Source organism: Microcaecilia unicolor, chromosome 1 (assembly GCF_901765095.1).
Source record: "Microcaecilia unicolor chromosome 1, aMicUni1.1, whole genome shotgun sequence".
In the NCBI taxonomy this organism is placed as follows: Eukaryota; Metazoa; Chordata; class Amphibia; order Gymnophiona; family Siphonopidae; genus Microcaecilia; species Microcaecilia unicolor.
Genome location: NC_044031.1, coordinates 536,228,076 through 536,244,605, shown reverse-complemented (window position 1 = coordinate 536,244,605; position 16,530 = coordinate 536,228,076). Strand labels below are relative to the sequence as shown.

General features: G+C 49.1%; 1 protein-coding gene across 1 annotated transcript in view; it reads left to right on the top strand.

Annotated features, from left to right (window-relative positions):
* C1H8orf88 (chromosome 1 C8orf88 homolog) overlaps positions 1-16,530 on the top strand; it is a 222,499-nt gene that overhangs the window by 158,602 nt on the left and 47,367 nt on the right. The window contains exon 5 of the mRNA XM_030190185.1: positions 14,490-14,596. Coding sequence (XP_030046045.1) covers positions 14,490-14,596 — 107 coding nt within the window. The remainder of the gene's footprint in view (positions 1-14,489; positions 14,597-16,530) is intronic.

Here is a 16,530-nt window from a genome sequence, read left to right as displayed (position 1 = left end):
GGGGACGGGCTTTTGACTGGATCCATGGGAACATAGCCACCCTCAAAGTGTCCGTACCGGACGATCTACCGGTCGGGGGGAGGTTAAAATTTTTTCACCAAAGGTGGCCTCTCATAACCTCCGACCAGTGGGTTCTCCAAATAGTGCGGTGCGGATACGCCCTAAATTTGGCCTCCCTTCCACCAAATTGTCCTCCGGGAGCTCAATCCTTCAGCTCCCATCACAAGCAGGTACTTGCAGAGGAACTCTCCGCCCTTCTCAGCACCAATGCGGTCGAGCCCGTACCACCCGGGCAGGAAGGGCAGGGATTCTATTCCAGGTACTTCCTTGTGGAAAAGAAAACAGGGGGGATGCGTCCCATCCTAGACCTGAGAGGCCTGAACAAATTCCTGGTCAAAGAAAAGTTCAGGATGCTTTCCTTGGGCACCCTTCTGCCAATGATTCAGAAAAACGATTGGCTATGTTCCCTGGATTTAAAGGACGCATACACTCACATCCCGATACTGCCAGCTCACAGACAGTATCTCAGATTCCGCCTGGGCGCACGGCACTTTCAGTATTGTGTGCTGCCCTTTGGGCTCGCCTCTGCCCCACGGGTGTTTACAAAGTGCCTAGTGGTGGTAGCGGCGTATCTACGCAAGCTGGGAGTGCACGTGTTCCCATATCTCGACGATTGGCTGGTCAAGAACACCTCGGAGGCGGGAGCTCTCCGGTCCATGCAATGCACTATTCGCCTCCTGGAGCTGCTGGGGTTTGTGATAAACTACCCAAAGTCCCATCTCCAGCCTGCCCAATCTCTGGAATTCATAGGAGCTCTGCTGAATACTCAGACGGCTCAGGCCTTCCTTCCAGAAGCGAGGGCCAGCAACCTCCTGTCCCTGGCTTCCCAGACCAGAGCGTCTCAGCAGATCACAGCTCGGCAGATGTTGAGACTTCTGGGTCATATGGCCTCCACAGTTCATGTGACTCCCATGGCTCGTCTTCACATGAGATCTGCTCAATGGACCCTAGCTTCCCAGTGGTTTCAAGCCACCGGGAATCTAGAAGATGTCATCCGCCTCTCCACCAGCTGCCGCAATTCACTGCACTGGTGGACCATTCGGACCAATTTGACCTTGGGGCGCCCATTCCAAATTCCACAGCCCACGAAGGTGCTAACGACGGATGCGTCTCTCCTGGGCTGGGGGGCTCATGTCAATGGGCTTCACACCCAAGGACTGTGGTCCCTCCAGGAAAAGGATCTTCAGATCAACCTCCTGGAGCTCCGAGCGGTCTGGAACGCACTGAAGGCTTTCAGAGATCGGCTGTCCTGTCAAATTATCCAAATTCGGACAGACAACCAGGTTGCAATGTATTACATCAACAAGCAGGGGGCACCGGATCTCGCCCCCTGTGTCAGGAAGCCGTCGGGATGTGGTGTTGGGCCTGCCAGTTCGGCATGCTTCTCCAAGCCACATACCTGGCTGGCGTAAACAACAGTCTGGCCGACAGACTGAGCAGAGTCATGCAACCGCACGAGTGGTCGCTCCATTCCAGAGTGGTACGCAAGATCTTCCGAGAGTGGGGCTCCCCCTCGGTGGACCTTTTCGCCTCTCAGGCCAACCACAAGCTGCCTCTGTTCTGTTCCAGACTACAGGCACACGGCAGACTAGCGTCGGATGCCTTTCTCCTCCATTGGGGGACCGGCCTCCTGTATGCTTATCCTCCCATACCTTTGGTGGGGAAGACCTTACTGAAGCTCAAGCAAGACCACGGCACCATGATTCTGATAGCGCCCTTTTGGCCCCGTCAGATCTGGTTCCCTCTACTTCTAGAGTTGTCCTCCGAAGAACCGTGGAGATTGGAGTGTTTTCCGACCCTCATTTCGCAGAGCGATGGAGCGCTTCTGCACCCCAACCTCCAGTCTCTGGCTCTCAAGGCCTGGATGTTGAGGGCGTAGATTTCGCTTCGTTGGGTTTGTCTGAGGGTGTCTCCCGTGTCTTGCTTGCCTCTAGAAAGGATTCCACTAAAAAGAGTTACTTTTTAAAGTGGAGGAGGTTTGTCGTTTGGTGTGAAAGCAAGGCCCTAGAACCTCGTTCTTGTCCTGCACAGAACCTGCTTAAATACCTTCTGCACTTATCAGAGTCTGGCCTCAAGACCAACTCCGTAAGGAATCACCTTAGTGCGATTAGTGCTTACCATTATCGTGTAGAGGGTAAAGCCATCTCTGGAGAGCATTTAGTCGTTCGATTCATGAGAGGCTTGCTTTTGTCAAAGCCCCCTGTCAAGCCTCCTGCAGTGTCATGGGATCTCAACGTCGTCCTCACCCAGCTGATGAAACCTCCTTTTGAGCCACTGAATTCCTGCCATCTGAAGTACTTGACCTGGAAGGTCATTTTCTTGGTGGCAGTTACTTCAGCTCGTAGGGTCAGTGAGCTTCAAGCCCTGGTAGCTCATGCTCCGTATACTAAATTTCATCACAACGGAGTAGTGCTCCGCACTCACCCAAAGTTCCTGCCGAAGGTGGTGTCGGAGTTCCATCTTAACCAGTCAATTGTCTTGCCAACATTCTTCCCCAGACCGCATACCCGTCCTGCTGAACGTCAGTTGCACACGTTGGACTGCAAGAGAGCATTGGCCTTCTATTTGGAGCGGACACAGCCCCACAGACAGTCCGCCCAATTGTTTGTTTCTTTCAACCCTAACAGGATAGGGGTCGCTGTCGGGAAACGCACCATCTCCAATTGGCTAGCAGATTGCATTTCCTTCACTTATGCCCAGGCTGGGCTGACTCTTGAGGGTCATGTCACGGCTCATAGTGTCAGAGCCATGGCAGCGTCGGTGGCTCACTTGAAGTCAGCCACTATTGAAGAGATTTGCAAGGCTGCGACGTGGTCATCTGTCCACACATTCACATCACATTACTGCCTCCAGCAGGAGACCCGACACGACAGTCGGTTCGGGCAGTCGGTGCTGCAGAATCTGTTTGGGGTTTAAATCCAACTCCACCCTCCAGGACCCGAATTGATTCTGGTCAGGCTGCACTCTCAGTTAGTTGTTCTTCGTAGGTCAATTTCTGTTATACCCTCGCCGTTGCGAGGTTCAATTGACCTGGGTTCTTGTTTTGAGTGAGCCTGAGAGCTAGGGATACCCCAATCGTGAGAACAAGCAGCCTGCTTGTCCTCGGAGAAAGCGAATGATACATACCTGTAGCAGGTGTTCTCCGAGGACAGCAGGCTGATTGTTCTCACCTACCCTCCCTCCTCCCCTTTGGAGTTGCGTTTTGATCCTTTTTGCTTGTCATTCAACTGAGCGGGAACGGTCACGCACGGGCGGGAAGACGGCCGCGCATGCGCGGTGGGCGTGCCCTGTGTGCGGGACCGCCCGCGAAGTTTTGTTCCGGTTGGTGAGGGCTGCCGTGGACGTCAACCCCAGTCGTGAGAACAATCAGCCTGCTGTCCTCGGAGAACACCTGCTACAGGTATGTATCATTCGCTTTATTCGCCAAAGCATATTCCCCAGGCAACTCCTCTTTTTAACCCCTCACCCTTGCCTATATATGATTATCTGCCGGTTGCTTTACCCCTTTCTCTCATCCCGTGTAGTCCCCTATTTCAATCCCAGCCTGTCTCACTCTGTAATTATGTCCTCCATGCATTGTATAGTTTCCTCTTGTATTACTGTTAGCCACGTTGTGCCTGCTCTTGTGGGAAAATGTGGGGTAAAAATGCACAAAAATAAATAAATATTTAACCTACATTTTTTTTTTGTTTAACAGTAAATTCAAATTCCATTCTGAGAAATAGATATATAATGCAGATTTCCCATTACTGTGATAACCTTATATTTACAAATATTTGAAGAAGGGATCTATGCTGTCTAGAATTTCAGTATAGTGTCTTAAGTTATGTTGATTCCACAGATGCTATTAAAACTTACAAACTTAGCAGCAATAAATGTTACATTTAACATTTAGTACATCAACAATTTGTGATGTAAGTTTTATATCTATATCTGTATGTATGTGTATATCCCTATCTATTTATATATGTACAGTGATGTGAAAAGGTTTTGCTCTCTCCCTATTATTTCTTATATGCCACACTGAATGCTTTTTAGTAAGGAGGTCATGGATTTGATATACTGCCTTTCTATGATACAACCAAAGCGGTTTACATATATTATATATATATTATATTCAGGTATTTTCTCTGAACCTAGTGGGCTCACAATCTAAGTTTTGTACCTTGGGCAGTAAAGGGTTAAGTAACTTGCCCAGGTCACAAATTGCTGGGAATCAAAACCAGTTCCCCAGGTTCTAAGCCCACTGCACTAACCATTAGGCTACTCCTCCATTCCAAAATGTAATATTAGACAAAGATAACCTTCCTAATAAAATGTCCATAGCCCTTTTTTTGGTATCTCTTATCCTTTCCCTATTTCTTCTTACACTGTTCCTTCTATCCTAATTCATGTAATTGTAAAACAACTGGTCTGGCTTTAGCCTTATCAGTACATTGTAAGCCACTTGAGTCTGCATGCCTGTGGAAAAAAGTGGGATATAAATGTGCAAATAAATAAACACACAAACACAGTTTAGATATTATTACCTCATTTATTTAAGGAACAAAATTATCCACAACCATATCACCAGTGTGAAAAAGTAATTGCCTCCTGAATTTAATAACTGTCTTACCACCTTTGACGGCAATAATTGCAACCAAATGCTTCCTATAATTTGATATCAGTCTTTTACATCACTGTTGAGGAATGTTAGCGCACTCTTATTTGCAGCACCGCTTTAATTCAGACACATACATAGATTTTTGTGCATGAACTGCTCGTTGAGGTCCTGTCACAACATCTCTATTGAGTTCAAGTTTTGACTAGGCATTCCAAAACTTTTTTCTCTCAGTTATTTACGTGTAAACTTGCTTTTGTGTTTTGGATTATTGTCTTGCTACATCAGCCTCAGCTCACGGACAAATGACCAGACATTCTCCTTAAGACTTTTTTGGTGCAGAGCAGAATTCATGATTCCTTCTATAATGACAAGTTTTCTAGGTCCTGAGGCAGCAAAACATCCCCACACCGCAACCGCCATTTTGACTGTTGGTACAATGTTCTTACCGTGGAATTCTGTATTTGCTTTACGCCAGACATAATGGAACCTGTGTTGTTCAAAGAGTTCCATTTTTGACTCATTTGTCCATAGAACATTATCCCAAAAGGCTTGGGAATCATCCAGATTGTTTTTGCAAATGTGAGATGAGCGTTGATGTTACTCTTGATAGCAGTGGTTTCTGCCTTGCTAGTCCCCTTGAATCCCAGTTTTACCCAGTCTCTTTCTTGTTGTGGAGTTTTTTGGATGATGATCTGGTATGTTTTGTGACTTTCCGGATGAGTTGTTGCTGTACCCTTGGAGTAATTTTGGCAGGCTGACCACTCATGGGAAGATTCACCACTTTTCCAAGTCTTCTGCATTTGGAGATAATAGCTGTCACTATGGTTCCATGCATTCACCAGAACTTTGGAAATGGCTTTAGGTTGATATATTTCAACAACATTTTTTCTCATCTCTTCTGAAATTTCCTTTGATTATGCCATAGCATTCTTGTAGAAACCTTGTGGTGATTACTTTATTCTTGTGGTAAGATTCAATGTATTGTGAGGTGTAGATTCAACAGGGCTGACTGTAATCATGCCTGACAGTGTTCAGGCAGCTGAATCTATTTGGTTGAGTAACTAAGGGGACAGTTAGTTTTTCACATGGGTGTTATGGGTGTTGGATAACTTTGTTCCTTAAATACATGATGTAATAAAGTAAAAACTGTATGTGAATACGTATGTTCCCTTTAATATTATATATTGTTCAGAAAGCTTTCAGTCTGACATTATTTTATTTAATGTCTTATATACCACCTGCAAGCCTGAAGCTGTTTACATTCAGGAACAGTAGGCATTTTTTTTCTCTCCTTGGAGGGCTCACAATCTAGGTTTGTACCTGAGACAATGGAAGGTTGTGACTTGCCCAAGATGACAAGAAGCTGCATTGAGATTTGAACTGGGCTCCCCAAATTCTCAGCCAGCTGTACTAATCATTTTGCTACTCCTCAATGCCAATATGCAATAATAAGGAAATCATGGGTTTTTTTTTTTGGGGGGGGGGGGGCAAAAACTGTTCCACATTACTGTATACATATATATTTTACATACATAAATGCACAAATATTTGTATTTCTGTAAGGGTTCAAAGAAAACCGCCTGAGTGAGTGCATCAAAAGTTTTCAGACTTGGTACTTTCTTTTTAGTTGTTAAAATATTCAGATTAATTATACTTTTGTCACATGAAATCAGCTGAAATATGTGCAGAGTTGGGGCTTGTATGTCTCTGAACCTTATAGTTAATTTTGAAACACATATACAGTATACAAAATATATCCCTTTTTATTTTTGAAAAACATTGCTTTACTAAACCATATAAATATCTTTAATTTTATAAATACTACTGTACTGTCTAGCACAGGGCTTTACAAATCTCAGGCATCAGGTTGCCATGGTGCTTAGAAACTGTTTGCTGGCACCCAGGATTTCATTCCACTGAATTTAGTTTTTCTATAGTGCCTGCCTCAGATTTTATGTTTCCTGCTGCTGCTGTACTGTGATTCAGCTCTCTATGAAGCTTGAGCCTTTCAGTTCAGGAAGTCCAGGAAGTTTCACAGTTTCAAGTCTTGCAGGACATGAAACTATGAGACCGGCCAAAATTTCCTGCACCGTTATGCTCAAGCTTCATAGAGAGCCAAATCATGGTGGGGGAATAAGAAGCATGTTGTTTCTTCTGGAAATATAGCCCAGAAATGTGAGAGGAAAAGGTGCTAGTGTCACAGAGACAGACTGGGTGAAGGCTGGGGGGGGGGGGGGGGGGGGTATGAGATACACAGACAGACTGGATGGAGGCTGTGGGAGGGGGGGTGTAAAAGAGATAGACTAGGTGAAGGCTGGGGGCTATAAGAGAGACAGACTGGGTAAAGGTTGGGGGGCGTATAAAAGAGACAGACATGGGTGGAAACTGTGGGGGAGTGTAAGAGAGAGACAGACATATTGGGTGTAGGCTGTAGGAGGGGGGATGTAAAAGAGACAGACTGGGTGAAGGCTGGGGCTATGAGAGAGACTGGGTGAAGGCTGTGTGGTGGGGGGTATATGAGAGAGAGAGACGGAATGGGCGAAAGCTATGGGGGAGGGGATATGAGAGTGAGAGACAGACTGGTTGAAGGCTGAGGGTACAAGAGGAGAGAGACAGACTGGATGAAGAGAGGGGGTATGAGAAGAGAGAGTCACTGAGTTAAGGTTGGCAAAGGTAGTATGAAAGAAACTGATGGGGACCCAGGCTATGGGAATAGATGAAACAAAGAAGCATTTGCCGCTCTGCTTCACTTATCCAAAGAGTGCTGTCACACAGCTTGCTTTGGGAAGGGAGACTACTATCTTCTGCCATTGATTAGCAGAGGTACCTTAAGGAACAGATTTATTAAGTTTGCCCACAGGCACAAAATAGGAAACAAATAACTTCAGTAAGTCAGTTTTAAAAGAGCTACTGTTAATCTGGGAAGGGATTCCACCCCTCCCTCCCAAACTTCACTGTGGACAATGTTGGAGGGGCAGAGACGCAAGAGAGGTCTCAGACGCTGACTCCTAAGTTTTTGGGCCGTCTATTTGTCAAGGTCTGTTCTTGCATATATAGAAAAGAATGTCAGTTCACTTTATGGGCACAGAAGGGCATGGAACAAACAACTTTGATGTAATCTCTGTGTTCATATGTTTTATTTCTTACTTCAGATGCCCCGGGGTTTGTTGCAAGCTGATATACATTTTGCAAACAGCAAGTGCACCAAAGTCCTCTCTTGTCTCTCTGGGGTATTGTTTCATTTATAAGATGTTACAGTGTCAAGATAATATAATTAAATTTGGATCATTATATTAAGAAATATATCAGTTTTCAAAATTGTAACATTTCAGTTAAGTAGTTATGTTGTGATGTCATTCTGCATGATTGATGTTCTCCGAGGACAAGCAGGCTGCTTGTTCTCACTGATGGGTGACGTCCACGGCAGCCCCTCCAATCGGAATCTTCACTAGCAAAGTCCTTTGCTAGCCCTCGCGCGCCCGCGCGTACCGCGCATGCGCGGCCGTCTTCCCGCCCAAAACCGGCTCGAGCCGGCCAGTCTTCTTTTGTCCGCACTCGGTACGGTCGTGTTTCGCCGTGTCGAGCCCCGGAAAGTCGACCTCGCGCGTCCAAATTTATTTTTGACGTGTTTTTTCTTCGGAAAAAGTCTTTAAAGTGTCGGGAAGTGCTTCGGAAACCCCCCCCGGGTTTCAGACCAACCCCTTCCCGTACTTCCAGTTTTTTGCCCCGATAAGTTTTCTTTCGTCGTCGGGGTAGGCCTCTTTTCGGCCTCGGTCGAGATTTTCTCCCTTCTAAATTTTTTGGTGCTCTTTTTCCGTCATTTCGGATTTTGATTTCGCCGGCGTGATTTTTCCGCCCATGACATCGAAGCCTTCCAGCGGCTTCAAGAAGTGCACCCAGTGCGCCCGGGTAATCTCGCTCACTGATAGACACTCGTCGTGTCTTCAGTGTCTGGGGGCCGAGCACCGCCCTCAGAACTGTAGTCTGTGTTCCCTGCTTCAAAGGCGGACTCAGGTAGCGAGATTAGCCCAGTGGAACGTGTTGTTCTCGGGCTCTTCGTCGGCATCGGCACCGGGATCTTCGAGTGCATCGACGTCGTCAGCGTCCAGACCATCTTCCTCGGCCGCCACTGTATCGAGTGCATCGGCGCCAAGGTATCGGGCGACTGCATCGACGTCGGTGGTACCGGGACCTCGTCTGCTGATGTCGTCGGACGGTGGTGCATCGTCAGGAGTGCAGGTGAGGGCAGTCCATTCCCCTGCTGGTGGCGGTGAGCCTTCGGGTGGGTCTCCTCCTACCCTGAGGGCTCCTGCGGTACAGCCCCCCCAAGACCGACCTCCTTCGGCCTCGGCCCCGAGGAAGCGACGGCTGGATTCTACGTCCTCCTCGTCGGTGCCGGGGAGCTCCGGTGACATGCTATGAAGAAGTCGAAGAAGCATCGACACCGGTCGCCTCCCCGTGTCGGCACCGAGAGCTCTGGGTCGCCGAGGGAGTCGGCACCCAGCAGGCATCGGCACCGAGAGGACCGCTCACCCTCTGTTCAGGAGGTGTCGATGCGCTCCACTCTGGACAGCCCGGAACAGCCTCCTCGCCCGGAACAGGTTCTGACGTCGACGCCTGCATCGACCTCTTTGCCTTTCTCTGCAGCCGCTCTGAACGAGAGCCTCCGGGCCGTTCTCCCAGAGATTCTGGGAGAGCTGTTGCGCCCTTCCCCTCTGGTACCGGCGGTGCTTGCGCCTCCGGTACCGTCGAGCGTGGCGCCGGCTGGCCCATCGCCCGGGGTGAGGTCCCCGACGTCGGTACCGTGTGCGGTGCCGACTGCGGCCACCTCCCAGGAGGGCTCCCCGACTACGTCGGCGGAGGGAGCTTCGCCGATGCGGGCGAGGGAGTCTACCTCTCGACGCCCCCATCGTGGACGTGGCTCCACGGAGTCGAGCCGGGCGAGGTTGCAGACACTGGTTCGTGAACTTGTGTCTGATACCGAGGGTGAGGCCTCGTGGGAGGAAGAGGAAGACCCCAGATATTTCTCGGACGAGGAGTCTGAGGGTCTTCCTTCTGATCCTACTCCCTCTCCTGAAAGGCAGCTTTCTCCTCCTGAGAGTCTGTCTTTCGCTTCCTTTGTCCGGGAGATGTCTACGGCCATCCCCTTCCCGGTGGTTGTGGAGGACGAGCCCAGGGCTGAAATGTTTGAGCTCCTGGACTATCCTTCTCCACCTAAGGAAGCGTCCACTGTTCCCTTGCACCATGTCCTAAAAAAGACATTGCTTGCGAACTGGACCAAGCCACTAAGTAATCCCCACATTCCCAAGAAGATCGAGTCCCAGTACCGGATCCATGGGGACCCAGAGCTGATGCGCACCCAGTTGCCTTATGACTCTGGAGTTGTGGATTTGGCCCTAAAGAAGGCTAAGAGTTCTAGGGAGCATGCTTCGGCGCCCCCGGGCAAAGACCCTAGAACCTTAGACTCCTTTGGGAGGAAGGCCTACCATTCTTCTATGCTCGTGGCCAAAATTCAGTCGTACCAGCTCTACACGAGCATACATATGCGGAACAATGTGCGGCAGTTGGCGGGCTTGGTTGATGCTCTTCCCCCTGAGCAGGCCAAGCCTTTTCAGGAGGTGGTCAGGCAGCTGAAGGCGTGCAGAAAATTCCTGGCCAGAGGGGTGTATGACACCTTTGATGTTGCGTCCAGGGCCGCTGCTCAAGGTGTGGTGATGCGCAGGCTCTCATGGCTGCGTGCCGCCGACCTGGAGAATAGACTCCAGCAGCGGATTGCGGACTCGCCTTGCCGTGCGGATAACATTTTTGGAGAGAAGGTCGAACAGGTGGTAGAGCATCTCCACCAGCGGGACACCGCATTCGACAAGTTCTCCCGCCGGCAGCCTTCAGCATCTGCCTCTACAGGTAGAAGATTTTTTGTAGGAAGGAAGACTGTTCCCTATGCTTCTGGTAAGCGTAGGTACAATCCTCCTTCTCGACAGCCTGCGGCCCAGGCTAAGCCCCAGCGCGCTCGCTCTCGTCAGCAGCGTGCGCCTCAGCAAGGCCCCGCGGCTCCCCAGCAAAAGCAAGGGGCGAGGTTTTGACTGGCTCCAGCAGAGCATAGCCGACATCCAAGTGTCAGTGCCGGGCGACCTGCCAGTCGGGGGGAGGTTGAAAGCTTTTCACCAAAGGTGGCCTCTCATAACCTCCGACCAGTGGGTTCTTCAAATAGTCCGGCAAGGATACACCCTCAATTTGGCCTCAAAACCTCCAAATTGTCCACCGGGAGCTCAGTCTTACAGCTTCCAGCACAGGCAGGTACTTGCAGAGGAACTCTCCGCCCTTCTCAGCGCCGATGCGGTCGAGCCCGTGCCATCCGGGCAAGAAGGGCTGGGATTCTATTCCAGGTACTTCCTTGTGGAAAAGAAAACAGGGGGGATGCGTCCCATCCTAGACCTAAGGGCCCTGAACAAATATCTCGTAAAAGAAAAGTTCAGGATGCTTTCCCTGGGCACCCTTCTCCCCATGATTCAGCAAAACGATTGGCTATGCTCTCTGGACTTGAAGGATGCCTACACACACATCCCGATACTGCCAGCTCACAGACAGTATCTGCGATTTCAGTTGGGCACACGCCACTTCCAGTACTGTGTGCTACCCTTTGGGCTCGCCTCTGCGCCCAGGGTGTTCACAAAGTGCCTAGCTGTGGTAGCAGCGGCACTTCGCAGGCTGGGGGTGCACGTGTTCCCATATCTCGACGATTGGCTGGTGAAGAACACATCTGAGGCAGGAGCCCTGCAGTCCATGCAGATGACTATTCGCCTCCTGGAGCTACTGGGGTTTGTGATAAATTATCCGAAGTCCCATCTTCTCCCAGTGCAGAAACTCGAATTCATAGGAGCTCTGCTGGATTCTCGGACGGCTCGCGCCTGTCTCCCAGAGACGAGGGCCAACAACTTGTTGTCCCTCGTCTCGCGGGTGCGAGCGTCCCAGCAGATCACAGCTCGGCAGATGTTGAGATTGCTGGGCCACATGGCCTCCACAGTTCATGTGACTCCCATGGCCCGTCTTCACATGAGATCTGCTCAATGGACCCTAGCCTCCCAGTGGTATCAGGCTGCTGGGGGTCTAGAAGACGTGATCCACCTGTCCACGAGTTTTCTCGAATCCCTGTATTGGTGGACAATCTGGTCCAATTTGACTCTGGGACGTCCTTTCCAAATTCCTCAGCCACAAAAAGTGCTGACAACGGATGCGTCTCTCCTGGGATGGGGAGCTCATGTCGATGGGCTTCACACCCAAGGAAGCTGGTCCCTCCAGGAACGCGGTCTACAGATCAATCTCCTGGAGTTGCGAGCGATCTGGAACGCTCTGAAGGCTTTCAGAGATCGGCTGTCCCATCAAATTATCCAAATTCAGACAGACAACCAGGTTGCCATGTACTATGTCAACAAGCAGGGGGGCACCGGATCTCGCCCCCTGTGTCAGGAAGCCGTCAGCATGTGGCTCTGGGCTCGCCGTCTCGGCATGGTGCTCCAAGCCACATATCTGGCAGGCGTAAACAACAGTCTGGCCGACAGACTGAGCAGGATTATGCAACCTCACGAGTGGTCGCTCAACTCCAGAGTGGTGCGCCAGATCTTCCAAGCGTGGGGCACCCCCTTGGTGGATCTCTTCGCATCTCGAGTGAACCACAAAGTCCCTCAGTTCTGTTCCAGGCTTCAGGCCCCCGGCAGACTGGCATCGGATGCCTTCCTCCTGGATTGGGGGGAGGGCCTGCTGTATGCTTATCCTCCCATTCCTCTGGTGGGGAAGACTTTGTTGAAACTCAAGCAAGACCGAGGCACCATGATTCTGATTGCTCCTTTTTGGCCGCGTCAGATCTGGTTCCCTCTTCTTCTGGAGTTATCCTCCGAAGAACCGTGGAGATTGGAGTGTTTTCCGACCCTCATCACGCAGGACGAAGGGGCTCTTCTGCATCCCAGCCTCCGGTCCCTGGCTCTCACGGCCTGGATGTTGAGAGCGTAGACTTTGCCTCTTTGGGTCTGTCAGAGGGTGTCTCCCGCGTCTTGCTTGCTTCCAGGAAAGATTCCACTAAGAGGAGTTACTTCTTTCTGTGGAGGAGGTTTGCCGTCTGGTGTGACAGCAAGGCCCTAGCTCCTCGCTCTTGTCCTACACAGACCCTGCTTGAATACCTTCTGCACTTGTCTGAGTCTGGTCTCAAGACCAACTCTGTAAGAGTTCACCTTAGCGCAATCAGTGCATACCATTACCATGTGGAAGGTAAGCCGATCTCAGGACAGCCTTTAGTTGTTCGCTTCATGAGAGGTTTGCTTTTGTCAAAGCCCCCTGTCAAGCCTCCTACAGTGTCATGGGATCTCAATGTTGTTCTCACCCAGCTGATGAAACCTCCTTTTGAGCCACTGAATTCCTGCCATCTGAAGTACTTGACCTGGAAGGTCATTTTCTTGGTGGCAGTTACTTCAGCTCGTAGGGTCAGTGAGCTTCAGGCCCTGGTAGCCCAGGCCCCTTACACCAAATTTCATCATAACAGAGTAGTCCTCCGCACTCACCCTAAGTTCTTGCCAAAGGTCGTGTCGGAGTTCCATCTGAACCAGTCAATTGTCTTGCCAACATTCTTTCCCCGTCCTCATTCCTGCCCTGCTGAACGTCAGCTGCACACATTGGACTGCAAGAGAGCATTGGCCTTCTATCTGGAGCGGACACAGCCCCACAGACAGTCCGCCCAATTGTTTGTTTCTTTTGATCCCAATAGGAGGGGAGTGGCTGTAGGGAAACGCACCATATCCAATTGGTTAGCAGATTGCATTTCCTTCACTTACGCCCAGGCGGGGCTGGCTCTTGAGGGTCATGTCACGGCTCATAATGTTAGAGCCATGGCGGCGTCGGTAGCCCACTTGAAGTCAGCCTCCATTGAAGAAATTTGCAAAGCTGCAACGTGGTCATCTGTCCACACATTCACATCTCATTACTGCCTGCAGCAGAATACCCGACGCAACAGTCGGTTCGGGCAGTCAGTTCTTCAGAACCTGTTTGGGCTTTAGGATCCAACTCCACCCCCCGAGGGCCCTGTTTGTTCTGTTCCAGGCTACACTCTCAGTTAGTTGGTAAATTTTTTTAGGTCAATCTCAGTTATGTCCTCGCCGTTGCGAGGCCCAATTGACCTTGGTTGTTGTTTTGAGTGAGCCTGGGGGCTAGGGATACCCCATCAGTGAGAACAAGCAGCCTGCTTGTCCTCGGAGAAAGCGAATGCTACATACCTGTAGAAGGTATTCTCCGAGGACAGCAGGCTGATTGTTCTCACAAACCCGCCCGCCTCCCCTTTGGAGTTGTGTCTTCCCTTGTATTGTCTTGCTACATACTGGACTGGCCGGCTCGAGCCGGTTTCGGGCGGGAAGACGGCCGCGCATGCGCGGTACGCGCGGGCGCGCGAGGGCTAGCAAAGGACTTTGCTAGTGAAGATTCCGATTGGAGGGGCTGCCGTGGACGTCACCCATCAGTGAGAACAATCAGCCTGCTGTCCTCGGAGAATACCTTCTACAGGTATGTAGCATTCGCTTTGTCTAGTCATTGGTTCATGCTCATTTCTACATTAAAGGATTTTAGTAAAGTCCACAATAGTGTCTGACAAATCTCAATGTTTGATTTTTGTCAGCTCTTTTAAAAACTACTTTTCCATGTAGCATATAGCCAGAAGTAGGCCAGTCGAAGATAGATGAAGGAAATGTTTATTAATGAATTTCACTATTTGGTACACAGTGTTTTGAATATTACAGTACAAATGTGTTTTCTCATTTGCATTGACAAACATATGTAACATATGCAGAAAGAATTAGATACAGCAGAGATTTCCTTATGGAGCTTTCAAGTCTTTCCATATCAAAACAGAAGCCAGAATATCTTCCTGATCATCCTGTTGTGCTGCAGAAGTCTGTAAGTAATTAAACTTTAAATGCTAAATCACAGATTTTGTAAAGCATTATTCATGGTATTTCTGTTTACTGTTATATATTCTAAATATCATTTCTAGTATAACTTCAGTTTCTATGAGGACAAGCAGGCCAGTTGTATTCTCACAGCTAGATGATGTCATCCAACGGAGTTCGGTGTGGACACTGACTTGTGAGATTAATGTAGAATTTTCTAGCAGAGTCCCACCATGCATACTCTGGTGCCTTCCCGCCCAGTGCGCGAGCATAGGTCCCTCAGTTTTTATTTTTCCGTGGAGCAGGGAGAATGTGTTATCGTGTTCTGCTTTCAGTTCGGTTTTTTTTCTCTGATTCTCAATGCCTTCCCATGTGACTATTTTTGTCCCTTTTGTGATTATTTTTCCTTTCTGTATTTTATTCTGTTATTCTGTAGTGTTTTTGGCTCTTCAAGTTTCCTTCGTATTTCACGAGTTGCCAGGCCCTTTTAGGCCGGACCACCGACTTCAGTTTGAACGTTGCCCCTTGTTACAGTGCACAATTGAGGAGTTTAATTTGGCCACAATTCTTCTCTCAATGCCAAAGAGCATCGCGGTCCGTCGGTGCAACATCAAACCCGTACGTGCCCTCAGTGTGTGGGTCCGATGCTGACCGGTCCCAGTGCCTACTTTCAGCACCCAGTGTCGAGAGAGGTGGAGACCTTCTCAATGCCAGTGCACTCCCAGTGGTAGTCTTAAATCTTAGCAGCCATCGAGTTTGATGCTGATGTTGATTGATCGACCTTTGATGATCCGATGAGTCTGTCCCGCTGGACTTGCTGCATCCTCTGTGTCCATGAGTTAAGCTCATGGTCAGGCCCAAGGCACCCGATGCACCAAGAGTGCAGGTCCAGGTCCATCTCGGAAATCTACAGGCCAATGCGTTTGAACCTGTGCAACCAGGGGAAGAAGGAAAGGGATTCTATTCCAGGTACATCCTGTGCCCAAGAAAATGGGTAGATTTTATCTCGTCCTAGACCTAAGGGCCCTGAACAAATTACTGGTCAAAGAAAAGTTCAGGATGATTTTCTTGGGCACCCTTCTCCCTATAATGCAGGAAAAAAGTTGGGCTATTCTCTCTGGACTTGGATGCCTATACCCACATTTTGATACTTTCCAATCACAGGAAGCATCTAAGATTCTGAATACGGAAACATCACTGCCAGTATCATGTTCTGCCATTTGGCCTCACGCCAGGTCCAGGGTATTCACCAAGTGTCTAGCGGTAGTTTGCAGCATTTGCAGACTGGGAGTATATGTGTTTCCCTAGCTGGACAGTTGGCTGATCAAGAGCACATCGCAGGGCATGCCCTTGATATAGTTCTTTTGTTACCCAGTCAAAGAAATTGGTCAGTATCATTTGACATGATTTGCCATTGCTAAAAAAATGCTTCCTTGGATCTTGTAACTCATTGGATTGTAGGAAGTTGACTATCCTTTCCTTCAGCTGTGTTTCTATTACCTTTATCATCGAAGTAAGGCTCTCACTGATCTGTATTTTCCCACATCTTCTCTGTTACTGCCTTTGTGAATAAGGACCATGTTAGCCTTTCTCTACTCCCATGGCATTTCTTTCATTCTTCAAGGATCTGTTAAACACATACTTTAGAAGTCCTGCCAAAACGTCTCTGAGCTCCCTCAGTATCCTAGGATATATCTCATTGGGTTCCATGGCTTTTTCTGTGTTCAGGTTTTTAATTTGTACATAAACACTTTCTTCTCTGAAAAGTACAGTATCTACACCATCTCCATATGTATCTTTGTCAAACATCTGCCAGACCTTCGCCGGGTATGTCTTCTGTAAAAAAAACGAAGAATTGTAACTGTTGAGTAATTTAGCCTTTTCCTTATCACCACCTTAAACATCGACAATCAGTATCTTTTCAGTCTCATAATTCCATCC